Source organism: Nelumbo lutea, chromosome 7, assembly GCF_056320005.1.
Source record: "Nelumbo lutea isolate HS-2025 chromosome 7, American lotus-T2T, whole genome shotgun sequence".
In the NCBI taxonomy this organism is placed as follows: domain Eukaryota; kingdom Viridiplantae; phylum Streptophyta; class Magnoliopsida; order Proteales; family Nelumbonaceae; genus Nelumbo; species Nelumbo lutea.
In genome coordinates, this window is record NC_142690.1 from 35,666,877 (window position 1) to 35,682,988 (window position 16,112).

The window sequence follows — 16,112 nt, forward strand, 5'->3', positions numbered from 1 at the left end:
TGTGATTTCCTAGACTTTAACATGAAGTTTAATACTTATGAAAATTATGGATAATTATTAAGGAAATATGGTTATGGAACCTAGGGAACTACCCTAGGATACATGTTTTTTAATTAAAAAAATCCATCGCCTAGGCACCCGCCTAAGCATCTAGGTGACAAATTATGGATAATTATTGAGAGGTCTGGCATGATATTTGAGTATCTCTTCCACCATACACTTTATTTCCAGGTACCAGTTTTTGGGCTGCCTCCTAATCCTCTTTTCTTGATAGTATGGGAGACCCTGTTTCTGGTCTTGCCCTACACTATTAGGCTTGATGTTGTACTCTGCTAATCTCTTTGCAGTAACAAAGTTTCTATTATATATGCATGTTCCAATTTCATTCAGTTTCTAATGGGCACCACACCTCAATATTCCCTTAGGAATTATTAGGTCTTTAAAATAGCAAGAAATTCATAGTCTAGGCAATATGTTCAAACCATGATTTATCTCCTTGAGAGACTGTACTTGTACATACAGTTCTGTTTATTTTTAATAAATATGTTATTTAGCACATCTCAGTATCACACCAACTCTCAGTTTCAGCAAGTTTTACATCGCAAGCTTTTCACTTATTGGCATATTATCATATTTTCTCCTAACTTTCAGGAATGTCCTTATGATGTTCTGTCAACAGAAATATAGATTTTAACGTGCAGAACTTAATTAACACTAAATATTTAATTAAACTTAAAACAATGTAAGCACCATAGACACCTCAGCTTGAAATAAAAATAATAGTAAAAAGTTAAACCTTTATTTTTTCGATGCAACCAGAAGAATGGTAGGAGATAATACTTCGATCTTCAAATGCCATAAATGAATAATAAACCTAACTTTTACACTTGATCATAAGAAGCTTCTAAAATACCAAAGAATAATCCACATATTGAAGGTGAGAAATGATTGACCCATACTTGACCCTGATTCCCTTGTACATTCTAAAGAAAGCCAGTTGCAAAATCACTAACGAGGATGAAGAAAGAGGCTGAGGTCAGACAATGCTAATACCATATCAAGATATTTTTTTAAAGCCTCGCTAGTTTCTGAGAGAAGAACTTTTTATAATAATATTTACCCTTAATCAGTCTTAGAATCAGTATTACTCCTCAATTGTTTCATTACATTATGAGTTGATGAAACAGTTCTATTCGGTAATTGGAAGACTGACTATTCTGAGGCTTTTTCAGAAGCAAAACAAAGGTTATCAGTACTTTAATACTAAATATCAAGCTTTTTTTGTAACATATTTTAGAAGTCATCAAAAGAATTAGACTCCTTGCAGAAATAGTCCTTAACATCATATCCCTTAGATACCAACCACTAGATCGTATTAAGAGAAGATGGCGATACAAAATTTGGTTAAAGAAAATTTATATTGAAACATCCATGATTATTCAAGAGACACAAAAAAAGGTAGCAAACAAAATAACTTCTAATACAAGAACAGAAAATATTAACACTATATTCTGAAAGAAGGATGAAAAAAACCTTGGAATCCGTAAGCTGTAGTGGCTTCCATATTTTGCATGCAGGCAGACAGAACGATCAGCACACAGGAATGCAATCTTTGAATAATCATCAGACAATATCTACTTGAGCAGAAAAAAGTGAAAACAATGTGTCACTTCTACCATTGAATTTTTTTTGGTATTAAATAAAAAAAAAAATTATTAAGTTGAAGGACAGAGAATACAAAAGAGGTGATAATAAATACCCAGACAAAGAAAAACAGCCCCCAAAAACATGTACTCCCTCCCCCTCCCCCCTCTCTCCGACATTAAATAAAACAGCATCTCCATCCTTGGTTTTTTTCCCTCTTTTACTTTCTATCTTAAATTTTATCATATAAAATTATAGCCTTCTTTAGTTGCTAATTGATATGAAATTGCTCTATTAAATACCTATTATATTAGTAATTAATTTTCAAAATATTGAAATGTATATTTAAAATACTTTTATCTTTTAAATATGATGATTTGCCATGTTTTGAGAGGAAATTGAAGCTAAAACTACAACTACAAATGCATATACATTCAATTGAATTTATGGCTATACAATTGGCTGATCTTGGTGTCCAACTATATTTGATTTCCATCTCCCTATCCAACTTTTTTATATCTCGGATTTTTTTTACTGCCATGAACCCCCAATATCCTTTGTAACTACTACAATTGCAAATGCGCATACATTCAATCGGATAGGGAGATGGAAATCAAATACAATTGGCTAAAACTACAATTGAATGTTTTGGATTTTCTATCCAACTTGGAATATGAAGCTAAAACTACAATTGCAAATGCATAAGCCATACAATTGGCTGATCTTGGTGTCCAACTATATTTGATTTCCATCTCCCTATCCATCTTTTTTATATCTTGGATTTTTTTTACTGCCATGAACCCCCAATATCCTTTGTAACTACTACATGGGAATCTCCTTCCACTATTAAATTCCTGAAGCTTAGACTTCTATCCAGCTATAATCCATGTTGAGTCCTGCTCTTGGGTAATCACTATTATCCAATGGGACCAGAGAACACTGCCAAGATATGTCCTTCAAGGTTTCTAAACCTAATCCTTGTTCCCCTGGGTTAGCAAGAATGTAGACATCAAAATTCATCTTGATTAGACTGAGAAGCATAGTTCATAACAAGTTGGATACCTAGGGGGTAAGGAGTTAGCCACAGTTTGCCAATAGGATCTTTTCTTTTAAAGATTTTCAAAAGTGCTAATCTTCATGTCATCATGTGTATAGTGTCCAAACAGAAAGATATAAAAATTGGACCACACAAAACAGTCACAGGAAATGGGCAGGATCTGACTAAAGCTTTAAAAAACGAACATAAAAGAACAAAACAGCATTCACAGGAAATGGGCAGAATCTGACTAAAGCTTTAAAATACGAACACAAAAGAACAAACCAGAAGAGTTGTGGTCCAAATTCTACCATCATAGAAAATTCCAAAAGCATACAAGACTCAATGATAGACAAAACTACTGAGAAATGAGTTTGCTTTTATTTGTAAAGACGGATGGATAGAAGGGAATTAATCCTTTTGACAGTAAATCCTCCACTAGGAATCTTCCCACAATTTAGTTCTATCTCCAGAAGCAGCATCAATTCTAATGAATTATGAAGAAGGAAGAAAGGAAGTGAATACATTTCAAGAATGATGCAAGGGTTGCTCTAGCATTAAGTTAACATCCAACCATTATTCATTAAACCATGAATGCTAATAAGAACCTTATGCCACAACCTATCAAACTTGGTAATCTCCATAGCCACCTTCCCAAGAGAGGAATTCCTAAGCATAATAATCCTACCCAAACCCAAGCCTCCATCCTCCTCTCTCATCCACACAATTTGCCATTTGATGAAATGGCAAGCAAGATTTACCATGTCAGATTCATTTCCTATAGCTTCACTGGAAGGGTCTAAATAAGGAAATAGTAGATAGTCATTATGCATTATCAATAAATCTGTCTTGGTTGTTCTTAAAAATTGAAAAATAATTGGCATTTCAGACCAAATGGTAAATGTAAGCACCTGGAAATCTATTATCTCAGAAATCAAGTGCCTTTCAAACTTCAACGACAATTCCCTTAGCTCAAATACTTTAACTTGTGGAGGATAGATACCTGGATATCAAAAAAAAAACCTGAATAATTAGCATGAAGTCAATGAACCGTACAAGCATAACATATAACAACTCTGTAGATACAACAACAACCAAAAAGTATACAAACATAGTATGAACCTTTAATTACCAGATGCTATAAGAAATTCTCCGTCAGGAGTCACCTTGATCTTGGTTGTTGCAGTTTCAAACCCCAGATCCTGGATCAAATCAACCCTCCGTCTGTAGTCTAATTATGAAAACAGCAAAAAATATGCAAAGTTACTTAAAAGACATCATTGATTGATCGGGAAATATAACTATTCAATTAAAAGAACATAAGAGGAGAGGTGTCTACAATTGCAATTACATTTTGCCTTTTCTTAGTTCATAGATTTAATTAAGAGCCATGGAATCCATTATATTGTATAAGAAAATACACCCTTCATAACGCATGTGATTATCAAGTGTTGTATGTACATGTAAAGATGCAATAAAAATATAGGCTAGAAATTATCAAAAAATATAAAAATATAGGCTAGAATAAAATATCAAATCGCAGTTAACAGCATGCTTTGTGATTCATCCACCTTATAGAAACACGTGGGTTAAGTGCTCAGACAAGAAACCAAATCATGTAATTTCGTAAATTTTGCAAAACCAATTACACCTCCAAGGCAGAATCTGTTTAAAATAGTAAGCACAACACATAATGTAGTCTATTTACTAAATTTCCTTCATTATCATCGACATCTGCCTAATCCCACCAAAGTGGTTCGGCAGCACGAACCTTGTTCTTCCATTCTGCTCTATCTAAGGTCATACTAAACCTAAACCTTCCTTTTATTTCCTTTCCTATTTTAAAAGGGGGATTTTTGGAGTTTTTCAGAATTTCGTATGGTCGGTGCTCATTGAGTGGTCGAATTCGAATAGCATAAGATTACATTCAGAACACCTAATAGAATTATTAAATGGTGGATTGCCCACTAGGATACATTCTCGTAAAACCAACAAACAAAAAAAGAGGACAGGACAAGGGAAAGGGAACCAACCTTTATCTTTCCGAATATTTTTCAGCCTCTTTTTCTTCCAATCAGGCACAGAGCTTCCGCCCGATACAGAATACATCTTTACGCCATTAATGGAGGTCGACTTAAGGCTGCCTCCCTTGGAAGCCATGTTTAACTAACTCCTCAACGAACTGGGCTGAATCCAAACAGACCCAATCAAAGCTAATCTTTAAAACAGACTGGAGAAGCTTAACCGAGGCATACCATAGAGAGAACAAGGAAGAGAAACAAAGGAGAAAAGGAAGCTACTTGCCTGCAAAGAGAGATGGGGGTTTCAGTAGAGTGCCGCCCTATGAACGGAAGAATTAGAAAATTAATAGGAGCGTTTTTTCGCTTTTGTGGATTTATCGGATCTCTCCTCCGATACGCGTTTGGCGCGTCTTTTGGTCTGCCAAAAATTGGTCTTTTTCCTTTTATATAGCATAGACCGAAAGATGTAAAGACGAACGCGTAGAATGACCAAAAAAGACGAAAATAAGAAAACTCCAAACGAAGTTTTTGGCTTTGCGGCTGTTTTTAACATCCCAACCCAATATACTCGAACCAAACGCCTTCCTATTTAAAAACAAGACTCCAAAAGCTCAACACTGTCTTCTTGTCTATTGTGCTGTCAAAAAGTCTACTTAGAAAGACTTGTGAGTGCAAAGCTTACCGTTTAAAATATGTTTTCATATTTAAAAACAAGACCACAAAAGCTCAACATTGTCTTCTTGTCTATTGGGCTGTCAAAAAATCTACCTAGAATGACTTGCCAAAGTGAGTGTTTCTTCTCACTTTTAATTTTTTAAATTTTAAAAAATGAAAAAAATAGGAAATAAAGGGGCAAAGCTTACCGTTTAAAATATTTGTGTATTCATATTTAAAAACTAGGCCCCAAAAGCTCAACATTGTCTCCTTGTCTATTGGGCTATCAAAAAATCTACCTATAGTAAGACTTGCCAAAGCGAGTGTTTCTTCTCACTTTTAATTTTTTAAATTTAAAAAATGGAGAAAATAGGAATTAATGGGCCGAAGCTTACTGTTTAAAACATTTGCACATGCGACTTTAGGGGTCATCCATAGCTAACATGTTTCAATGTGATTGGAAGTGCACTACAACCTAAACAAAAGTGTTTTAGTAAAGTATTTTTATAAAAGTACTTCCGTAAAAGTGTTTTTATAAAAGTACTTTCGTAAAAGTGCTTTTGTAAAAATACTTCCATAAAAGTTCTTTTATGTAAAAGTACTTTCATAAAATTTCTTTCATAAAAGTACTTTCATGTAAATGTAGTTTTATAAAAGTGTTTTCGTAAAAGTATTTTTATAAAAGTGTTTTCATAAAAGTACTTTTATAAAAGTGCTTTTGCAAAAGTAAATATTTACAACAACAATTTTATAATTGATTATTTTTCATGCTGCAAGCAAGCCAATTTTTGTGCTATGGGTTGATTTTTCATTCTAAAAAGAATGTGGTCATTGGCAAGAATTTTGTAACCAAACACTCTAATGCTATTCATTCTTGCCTAGAATGAGCAAGAATTAAGAGAATGAGGCCCGTAGTAGTGAAGCAAACATGGCCTTAATGTATTTGTGGAGCTTGACCAGGTTTATTGCTTAAATGTAAACCAAACCATTTTTTTAATTGTTGGGGAAGATGGGGTCACTGTAACTTAGGAGGAGAAGCTCTGAAGTGCGTCTGAAGACACTGTCTTTAGAACGTTATTTGCCCCCACTCAGTTTTACTGAGTTTGTTGTTGGGTTATAGGCAAATTCGTTCCCAGGATACAACAGAGCCTTGGGCGAGAATCTGCAATCAACAAAGTTGAAGAGTCTCCAAAGAAACCTTCTGTGAGACTGTAGCAGATCGGACTGAGTGAGAGAGAGATAGTGATTTTCGAAATTGTGTTTTTGGAGTCTGATTCATGCTCCTTAAAAAGTTGTTAACAGTTGGTGACTGTTAACTTTGAATTGTACCTCTTGATCACACTCGATCGAATCGTGACCGTTGATCCCATCAATGGTGATCAACGGTCATCAATGTACCGTTGATTCATGCTCCTTAAAAAGTTGTTAACAGTTGGTGACTGTTAACTTTGAATTGTACCTCTTGATCACACTCGATCGAATCGTGACCGTTGATCTCATCAATGGTGATCAACGGTCATCAATGTACCAAAAACAAAGCCGCCCATCGCAAGTCACGCGGGTGCGCGCGAGCAAAGTGCGAGCAAAGTGCGCCTCTAAAGTGCCTCATTGCGCCACACACACGCGTGCGCGCGCGCTGCGTGGTATCAAATCCCCATACTCTCCTCTACTAATTCTAAGGAGTGTAAATCAACTCCTATTGAAATATTGAAAACAAAACTTATAATTTTCCAATGTGGGACAAGTTCAAAACTGGGTTTTGTAAGAGAAAAACTGATTTTTTCAAACAAGTGTACAGGTGCAATTTCTCATGTAATTGACCAATCAAACCCATTTATCGAATCCCCATACTCTCCTCTACTAATTCTAAGGAGTGCAAATCAACTCCTATTAAAATATTGAAAACAAAACTTATAATTTTCCAATGTGGGACAAGTTCAAAACTGGGTTTTGTAAAAGAAAAACTGATTTTTTCAAACAAGTGTACAGGTGAAATTTCTCATGTAATTGACCAATCAAACCCATTGGATTTAATCTCTTATGAGATTAAAATCCAACATTAATCTCCTAAACAATTTTTTTTTAAAGAGTAGCTTAAATGCATCAATTGTATATTGAAACCCACAAAAATGCATGCAAGTCTCCCTTCTTTCTCTTCTAACATCCACTAAAAGTCTCTCTTTTGTTTGGTGATTTGTATTATTTGCTCATCAATCCAACCTTTCAAACCGAAAGCCACACACATGCTGCATGCCTTGGTAGGCACCAAAAGAAATGTTGCAACTCTCTATCATCACCAATGGTCATGTGATTACCCCACAAATTATTTGAGGGTGATATAAGCGGAGCTGTTGAGGGAACTGGAAATAGAAAATGAATGCATGAAGATATCTTGCAAAAACAACTACCATTTCTTTTAGACATAGTGAAAAACCTAGGTCATGAAGTACTTTCCATTTCAAGATTTAAAAATCAATTAGGGCTGCCAAACTTCTATGTTCTATTAATTAACTATGAAGAGAGGAGAAAGGGTGTGCATGAGAGAGAGAAGAGCCAGGGGAGATGCGTTTAGTTCTAGGTTTGGGAGAGAAGGGGAAAATAGGGGAACGATGTTAGGATTAGAGGTGTAAAACGGGTCATGTTGGGCCGGCATGGCATGTGATGTAACCATTTTTGGTCACGTACCAATGTTTTGTGATGTAAATTTTTTTTGGCTAAGTACCTCATTATTTGACCCGGTGATGACGTGCCTTAGTGATGAGCTGCTTATAGCAAGTTTCTTATGGCGAGCTGCCTATGGTGAGCTGCCTGAGGCAAGCTGCTTATGGCGAGTTGCTTGTGGCGAATTGCTTATGGCGAGCTACCTGTGGCAAGCTGCTTATGGTGAGTTGCCTATCTGCATGTGGCGAGCTGCCTATGGCGAGCTGCCTGTGGCAAGTTGCTTATGGCGAGTTACCTGTGGCAAGATGCTTATGGTGAGTTGCCTATGGCGAGCTGCATGTGGCGAGCTGCCTATGGCGAGTTGCCTATGGCGAGCTACCTATGGCGAGCTGTCAAGAGGCCACACTTAATTGGCATGAGGTGCCATGTGTCACAATTCCACTAGAGGGCCAAATCTGCCCTCATCAATTGCCCCCACTCCCGAGCTGAGAGTAACTCAGCGAAGGGAGTAGATTTCTTTTGGCCAGTAAGTTGACGAGCTAGTAAGTGCTGATCCAATTCCTAGTGTGGCCTGTAGGCTTTGGGAGTGACTCGTAGTCTACTCTTCTTTGACTTTTGCCCGTGCCGGAGAGGCGACCGGGTCTTAAGCGGTAATGTGGCCCGTAGGCTTTGGGAGTGACTCATAGTTTACTCTTTTTTGACTTTGCCCGTGCCAGAGAGGCGGTCGGGTCTTAAGTAGTAATGTGGCTCGTAGGCTTGGCCTGTGAGGTGTCGAGCTATGATGGTGCTGCATCAGCTTTGTAATGTTGGTCACCCACTCCTACAAGAAGCTACTAGGAGCTCGACCTTCGGGGGCAGCACTAATAACTTTAGGTTGTCAGCTCACATGGGAGCCTTGGAAGGCTTGACCGGTAAGGGTGCCTATGTAGTCTGTTGGCCGCCAACTCCCGCGGAAGCCACAACCGGTAAGGGTGCCTATGTTACTTAGTTCGTTAGCTCCCTGCATAGTCTTTGAGTTTATAAAAAATGTAAACTATAAAGCGATAGCTTCAATTTCTAAAAAGTGAGGACTTAGCTTTGGTAAGATGAGAATTTAGCTTTTGTATGATGAGAAATTAGCTTTTATAAGATGAGAACTTAGCTTTTTGTAGCGTGTTCCCACAGACGGCGCCAATTGATGTAACCGTTTTTGGTCACGTACCAATGTTTTGTGATATAAATTTTTTTTGGCTAAGTACATCATTATTTGACCCGGTGGTGACTTGCCTTAGTGATGAGCTGCTTATGGCGAGTTGCCTATGGCGAGCTGCTTGTGGCGAGCTGCCTGTGGCAAGTTGCTTATGGCGAGCTGCCTATGGCGCTGCTTATGGTGAGTTTCCTATGGTGAGCTGCATGTGGCGAGCTGTCTATGGCGAGTTGCCTACCACTAGTGTTGCTATGCAAGGGTCACGAGAGTTGAGGAGCAACATGCTCTGATACCAATTGTTACGTGGCTAAGCGATGAGGCCCCGTGCGGCGGTCTATGGGGTTGAGAAAGCCTACAAATGCAAGCAACGACACACAAAAGGCAACAAAAAGGCACACAAATTAGACAAGAGGCAACTTGTATTGCACTAATCATTGGTAAGTACAAGCACACAGTACAGTGTCGAGAGGATCTCGTGCTTAACCTTTACACACTTATGATCTCATTCAGACTACCTATCTCCTCTCAAAGAATACGATAAGCTTTTAGGGAAATGACGATAGAAAACATCAAAATGATGAAAAATCATACTATGTAATTACAATAATATCATTGGCAACTCCCCTTACAAAATACATGTATAGTCCACCCATGACACATATAGTGACACCCTGAAGGCATGATGCTAGGTGTTTGATGGCGCCGTGAAGAAGTGACTCGTGACAATAACGCAAGAGCACCCTCTAACTACCCCTTCCATCGAGTCCAAGAATGGTTTGAAAAGAAAAAAAAAAGAGCAAATTTTTTGTATTGTAGTATTGTCAATATGCATCCGAATCGATGACGCGGTCCAAGTCATTCTCCCGTCAGGACTTAATGGTTAGATATTTCTGAACAGCTGGCAATTTCTGATAGCGTTGCTCGATTCTACGCTTCCTAAATTATTACGCTTCAAGCGTGTATTCAAAACGAATTCGGTGCTCAACACGGTCGAAAGACGGTTATTGACAGGGCGTGCCTTTTGAATTAATGTGGCCTGCCATTCCCGCCTTGCTGGGGGTATTTGGGGAATTTTACATGGTTGCTTTCATTCTAATAACCCGTCGAGACTTGAGTGCGTCTGTTCGTATGTCTCATTGCTGTTTACTCTGCGACACGCGTTAGTATTGAAGAAAGTTCTTATAAGAGGGTGTGAGCATACCGGGCGTGTTTGTGTTCAGTGGGCGAAGATAATTTCTGCGTCATTGACTCTTTTGAGGTTCGATTGGATTTCTACCCATGGCTCTACGTCGCCACCGGGACATTAGAACTGTTGAGAGGGAGGAGAGAAGAAAAACTGAGAAGAGGGTCGAGTGCCCTTTCGTCGATTTTGTGAGAACGGTTAACATGGCTAAAATGCTTTCGAAACGGGAAACAACTTTGGCCGCTACCGGGGAATAGGGGTTTTGGCCTCCTGTTCCTGTGGCAAGAGGTATAGAAGGCATATTCGACCATGTTCTAGGTACCGAGTTGCTATGCCTTTGTGGGCATTCGGATCAATGGTCATCTGGTGGAATTTTGGTATTGTCGCACACACACATTTGTTGGGACGTTTGGAGAGTTCACAGTGACGATTGAGGACACGGCCGCTTTGTTGGCGTTGCCTGTTGGTGGTGCTCTGTCCGCCCATCATCTGCAACACATCAAGTTCATCCCTGTGGATTACAGGGAGTTGTGAGACAAATTGCTTCATGCGATAGGCTCCTTCAAGGCGCGAGAGGACCAGACCACATCTCGCGGAAAGATGTCATTAGAACACTGGATAGAGTTCTGGTTCGAGTTGCATGACAGTTGCGATGTGATAGTGAGGGGTAGGGATAGTCAATGCCATCTTGCCGAGTTTATTCAATATGTGCTATCCCGACTCGTCTTCCCGGGTCTGCTAGACTATGGGTTGTGTACTTCTTTGGTTTCCCTTGCCATCCTTACCACGACTGGTCACCAGCTTCTCCTGGCTTCCATGTTCATGGGGTATTTGTGCGAGCAGCTAGGTGACACAGTGAAGCAGCTAGTGGATCTGAGTTGCAAACATCGCGTCAATTATATTTGTGCATTGTTCCTCTGTGAGTAGCTCGATCTTGCAGTGACCCCGCGTCCGCTTGCACGTCGCAGTGTTCCCATGGCGACTCTACAGGGGATGGGTTCGAGAACAAGACCTTTGAGGCTCGTAGGGGGAAACGATGGTTACAAGCCAGTCGCCATAAAAGCTTCCAGATAGCTGAGATCGGTGTCTAGTTGGCTTCCCTGGGTGGGTTAAGTGGAGGCCCTATTCCTAGACAGTTCCCCATGCTATGCCGTTTTGTGCTAGCGTGCCTGTCGCTGTCGACGTAGACCAACATTGCGCTCTAGATGTGAATAATGTCGTAGTGGGCATCAGCCGGTTGATCACATGGCCCGGGGTGATAGTGTATCTCGATCGCAATGGTGAATCGCAACCGGCTATGTATCGCCTAGATCGGGTAATGCGCCGATTCGGATATGACGATCTCGGTGGGTAGTTTATATTAGGCTACTGGAGAGGCTGTGTTCTGGGTCCGTCGATACAATCGAACCTTCCCGGGTTGTTCGCGTTTTCCGGTTGTCAGTTTCTACAGGGAGCCACGATGCGAGGCCCTGCAATTGGCCTATCTCTGTGCGTTGCTGGCGGGTTTCCAGGAGCTCATCAGGAAATCCCCTAGACCTCGCCACGTCCTAGAGCCTCCAGAGGATCACGTTACCAACCGGGGTGCCGTCCCTATTTATATCGCAACGCATCCTTCAGCAAGGGGTGCAGGCAAATGCAAGGGGGTCCTGCTGGTGATAGAAGAAGGGTAGAGTAGCCGCTCGTCGATTACCAAAAGGGTACGATCTATGCGGGTCCCCCGTCTATCGCATTCTGTAGATGTGACGAATTCTTCCACTGTCACTCCTTCGCAGCTATCCGCTGGTAGTCCAAAGGTTTAGCCTGCGACATCTGTAGATGCGATTGCGCCAGCGACCAAAGGCTCTCTGGGATCGCCACTCTTGGGTCCCTCCACCGCAGGGGTCATCATCCATTTCTCGAGTGGGCGGATAAAGAAGAGGGCAGCTCCGCACTGGAGGTGCTTCCATGAAGTTGGTGACATGGTAATCCCCCTTTTTTGCGATGACTACGATCTATCGCTTTTTCTGCGTCATAAGCACAATTTTGCTAATGTGTTCATTCGTCGTTATTGCAGCTAGTGGAGAGCGGAAGCGGACGGGTCATCAGTGAGAGTTCCGTAAGTTCTGCGGACCATTCAACGGGCGTCTTGCTTGGTGCCGACAACGAGCAAAATTTGGTAACTTGGCAAACCTGTATGGGCACGTCACCCTTTGTTGTATGCCTTGGTAACTAACTGTTGGGTTTTCTATACTTCTGAAGCGGGTAAATCGCAGCGGTACACGGCTCGATAATGATGTTGTCAAGGTCGATGAGGCGGGCCATGGGGTAAGTTGTGACTCTTTTCGTGTTAACTCTCCCTTATTCTCTCTCTTCCTTTAGGCTTTAGTGTGAGTCCAATAGACTAACTGTTTGTGTTTGAATTGTTGCAAAATTCATTTGCTGAGCCTGTCGGTGGTGCGGCGGGGGAATTAAGGGACGAACAACCCCCAGGGCTGAGCCTATGGTTGGTGTAGGGGGTGTGGGTTCTAACGAGAACATTCGAGATGAGGCAACATCGGCAACACCTCACGCTGGGCAAATGGCAAGGGGCTCGTGTGCACTGGTATCCGATCTGCAAGCCGTTGCCGCTGCCGATAGTGTTAACGCATCCAGTGGTGCTGGGGAGGGGGAGACTATGATCAATGGTGGTGATGCTTCTTTTTGACTGGAAGTTGCCGGTGATCTGGAGCATTATCCCGGAAGCGCAGGGAAGGGTCTTGAATTTACTCTCCCTCCTGAAGAGTTATCGTATGAAGAAGAGTTGCTTCAGATCTGGCGGCAACTGTTGGAGTACTGTGATCACCACAACATCCTCCTTTGCATTTCCCAATGGTGGATCCGGTGTTGGTCCAAGGCAAAGAGGTGAGGTATAGCATATCTAGTGTTGTTGCCTCATTCGCTCCCCATGTGATTCAGGCGGGGTGGTTGCCGAAGGGAAAGTTGCATCCTGAGTTCGTGGGTCCTGCTCTGAATACTATGGCAACCTTGATGAGTCGCATAATGAGTCAAGCATCGGAGGAATTATCATGGGCCGATTTTGCTTGCCGGATGGAAGCCTATCGTGCTTTCTTGTCGTATGGGGCGAACCGAAAGGCGTATTGTGGTGCTTGTGCACGTTCTCTGAAAGGCGGGCCGTGACATCCCTCAGGTAGACTTGTTTCGTTCTTTGAAAGACATTCGAGGACGACACTTGGTTGTTGAGGCCAGCATGAAGATGGCTATTGAAAGGCTGGCGACTTTGAGGGACGAGTGTGCACAGTAAGAGCGGATCCTAGAGGATTACGGGGTGGAGTTGGACTCCTTGAGGAAGTACGAGGAGATCAGTGGGGTGGTAGACACAATAGTTGCTATACGCAAGGAATGGGCCAAATAACTTTCATTGTAACATGTCATTGCCAGACCACCTTGTATTTTTGCACTACTGCACTTTAGTAAAACTCACGATGTATAGTTTTCATTTTGTTGTGATGCATCATCGCTGTAGAAGACTTTGTCATAAATGATGAAATGATTAACACAAACGGTGAAGCTTTATCGCTACTAGCGAAATGCATATGTGTATCCCAAACGATGAATGTTTATCGCAAATGACATATGCTTACGCTGACTGGTATTGGTTTACGCTTCGACGGAGACTAAGTCATTTGCGCTTAGTTTGTTTGTATGAGTAAAGGACTAAACCGCCAGTGATCACCTTCGGGTGTAATCAACTATTCAGTGTAGGCTGTTTATGGAGGTGGGGATCACGCGTATTCCTTAGTCTTTGGCAATTCGATGTAACCGTCAAATGTTCCTGGGGAAGGAGTGTTGTGCTTGTGATCATCGCATGAAAGGGTTGCATCAGTAAGTGTTGGTTAACGAGTCTTCTGTTGGGCTTCATTGTGTTCGAGTGTAAGTATGTTATGATTTTATCGCAATTCATCATCGCAATCAGGAGGAGTTGACTCAAATAATCTTATATGGCTTAAGTAACTAAGCAAGAGGGTTTCACATGTATTGAAACATTGTCAGGTGCGGGAGAGCACCAAGCAAAAGAGTTGAAGTGTGGGGTGTGCGTTGATGCCTAGAAATGAACTTGTGTCTTTTGTGGGCGAAGGAACACTATTGTAGTTTTGTTAGCCTTCCTAGGACTACGGGTTGCCATACCTTAGAGGAGTGGGGCCTTTTATGAGCTATGCAGTGGGCATTTAGTTTATTGCAACCAAACCTTGGGAGGGTTGAGTGTTGTTTGCAAGTGGAGTGTCATTGTTATTATTGGGCAGGTGAAGTTTGTCGTCCCAAGTTTTATTGTGGTAGGGGTCATATTTCCTGTTAACGCAGTCCCCCAATAGTTTCATGGATGTCAATAGAATTCAAGTCTTTTAGAGTCAAACGCCCGTTGGACTCTATCGCAATCGTGCACAAGCATAGTAAACTTTATCACAGACTGTTAGAGAAATCGAACAATGTTATTTCGTCATTCTGAGATACTTTCGGATGTGAATGAGCTGACTCGAAATATGTGAATAAGTGACTAACATATTCATAGAAGGGGGTTGTCCAATACCTACATGAACTGCGAAGTGAGCGTTAAGGTCCATTTTTGTAGAAAATGGAAGTTGGGCTACTTTGTAGGGGGATTGCATTTCGCCGCCCATATAAGGGTCGAGGGTTGTCGTGCCTTAAGAGGGCATTGTCCTTCATGTGTGGTGGTTTGAATTTAGTTCTTAGACAATCGCATTTGTAGATAATAAAGCATTTGTATTCATGGATTGGAGAGATATCATACCTGATGTTGTCAGAGCCCTCCTAGGGCTGCCAGGGGATGTGAGTGCAAGCCTGGGGTTGCCATGTGATATCAGCGCGCCTGGGGTTGCCAGGGAATGAGTGTGTCTTGGGGGTTTCCAGGGAATGAGAGCGCCTGGGGTTGCCAGGGAATGAAAGCACCTGGGGTTGCCAGGGAATGAGTGTGTCTTGGGGGTTTCCAGGGAATGAGAGCGCCTGGGGTTGCCAGGGAATGAAAGCACCTGGGGTTTCCAGGGCCTTCGGATCGAGCATGCGGCATCGTGGAACCGACCATGGCATCTTAGAACCGGCTAGGGAATGAGTGTGCACCTAGGGTTGCCAAGGCCTTCGCATGGAGCATGTGGCATTGTCGAACCAGCCACGGCATCGCGAAACCGGTCTTGGCATCTTGGAACCGGCTAGGGTATGAGTGTGCACTTGGGGTTGCCAGGGCCTTTGCATGGAGCATGCGGCATCGTGGAACTGGCCATGACATCGCGGAACCGGCCAAGGTATGAGTGTGTGCTTGGGGTTGCCAAGGCCTTCTCATGGAGTATGCGACATCGTGGAACTGGCCACGACATTGCGGAACTGGCCGTGGCATCTTGGAACTGGCTAGGGTATGAGTGTGCACCTGGGGTTGCAAGGGCCTTCGCATGGAGCATGCGGTATAGAGTGCCTGGGGTTGCCGGGGTTTTGAGCTACGCCTAGGGTTGCTAGGACCTTTGCATGGAGCATGCGACATCATGGAACCGACCACAAAATTAGATTGCCTAGGGTTGCCAGGGCTTTGGTAGAGACCATAATAGAGGAAGGATATCTAGATATATGCGTCATGATTTCATTCTGATAAACAACTGCACATGTATATAAAGAAAAACATATTTGCAATCCATAGAAAGAGAGAAAAGAAAGAAACAATATCAATCATGAGATCAGGCTATA

The 16,112-nt window shown here is 41.7% G+C and overlaps 1 protein-coding gene and 1 long non-coding RNA gene across 4 annotated transcripts in view; one reads left to right on the plus strand and one right to left on the minus strand.

Moving 5' to 3' along the window:
• Positions 1 to 5,257, minus strand: part of EDA7 (embryo sac development arrest 7) — a 46,824-nt gene extending 41,567 nt beyond the window's left edge. The window contains exons 1-5 of one of the 3 annotated variants that reach the window (XM_088954306.1): positions 4,985 to 5,257; positions 4,714 to 4,862; positions 3,813 to 3,911; positions 3,592 to 3,683; positions 1,534 to 1,634 (exon numbers count right to left, since the gene is read on the minus strand). In XM_088954306.1, the coding sequence (XP_088810432.1) occupies positions 1,534 to 1,634; positions 3,592 to 3,683; positions 3,813 to 3,911; positions 4,714 to 4,840 (419 nt within the window). In that variant the 5' untranslated portion in view covers positions 4,841 to 4,862; positions 4,985 to 5,257. Of the gene's footprint in view, positions 1 to 1,533; positions 1,635 to 3,591; positions 3,684 to 3,812; positions 3,912 to 4,713 lie in introns of all 3 variants that reach the window. The other 2 variants (XM_088954305.1, XM_088954304.1) reach the window with 2 other exon arrangements.
• Positions 5,258 to 10,414: 5,157 nt separating this feature from the next.
• Positions 10,415 to 13,924, plus strand: LOC148846081 (uncharacterized). Its single transcript, XR_016101858.1, has 3 exons — positions 10,415 to 12,346; positions 12,439 to 12,540; positions 12,624 to 13,924. It is a non-coding gene; the product is annotated as an uncharacterized LOC148846081 (long non-coding RNA).
• Positions 13,925 to 16,112: the final 2,188 nt, after the last annotated feature.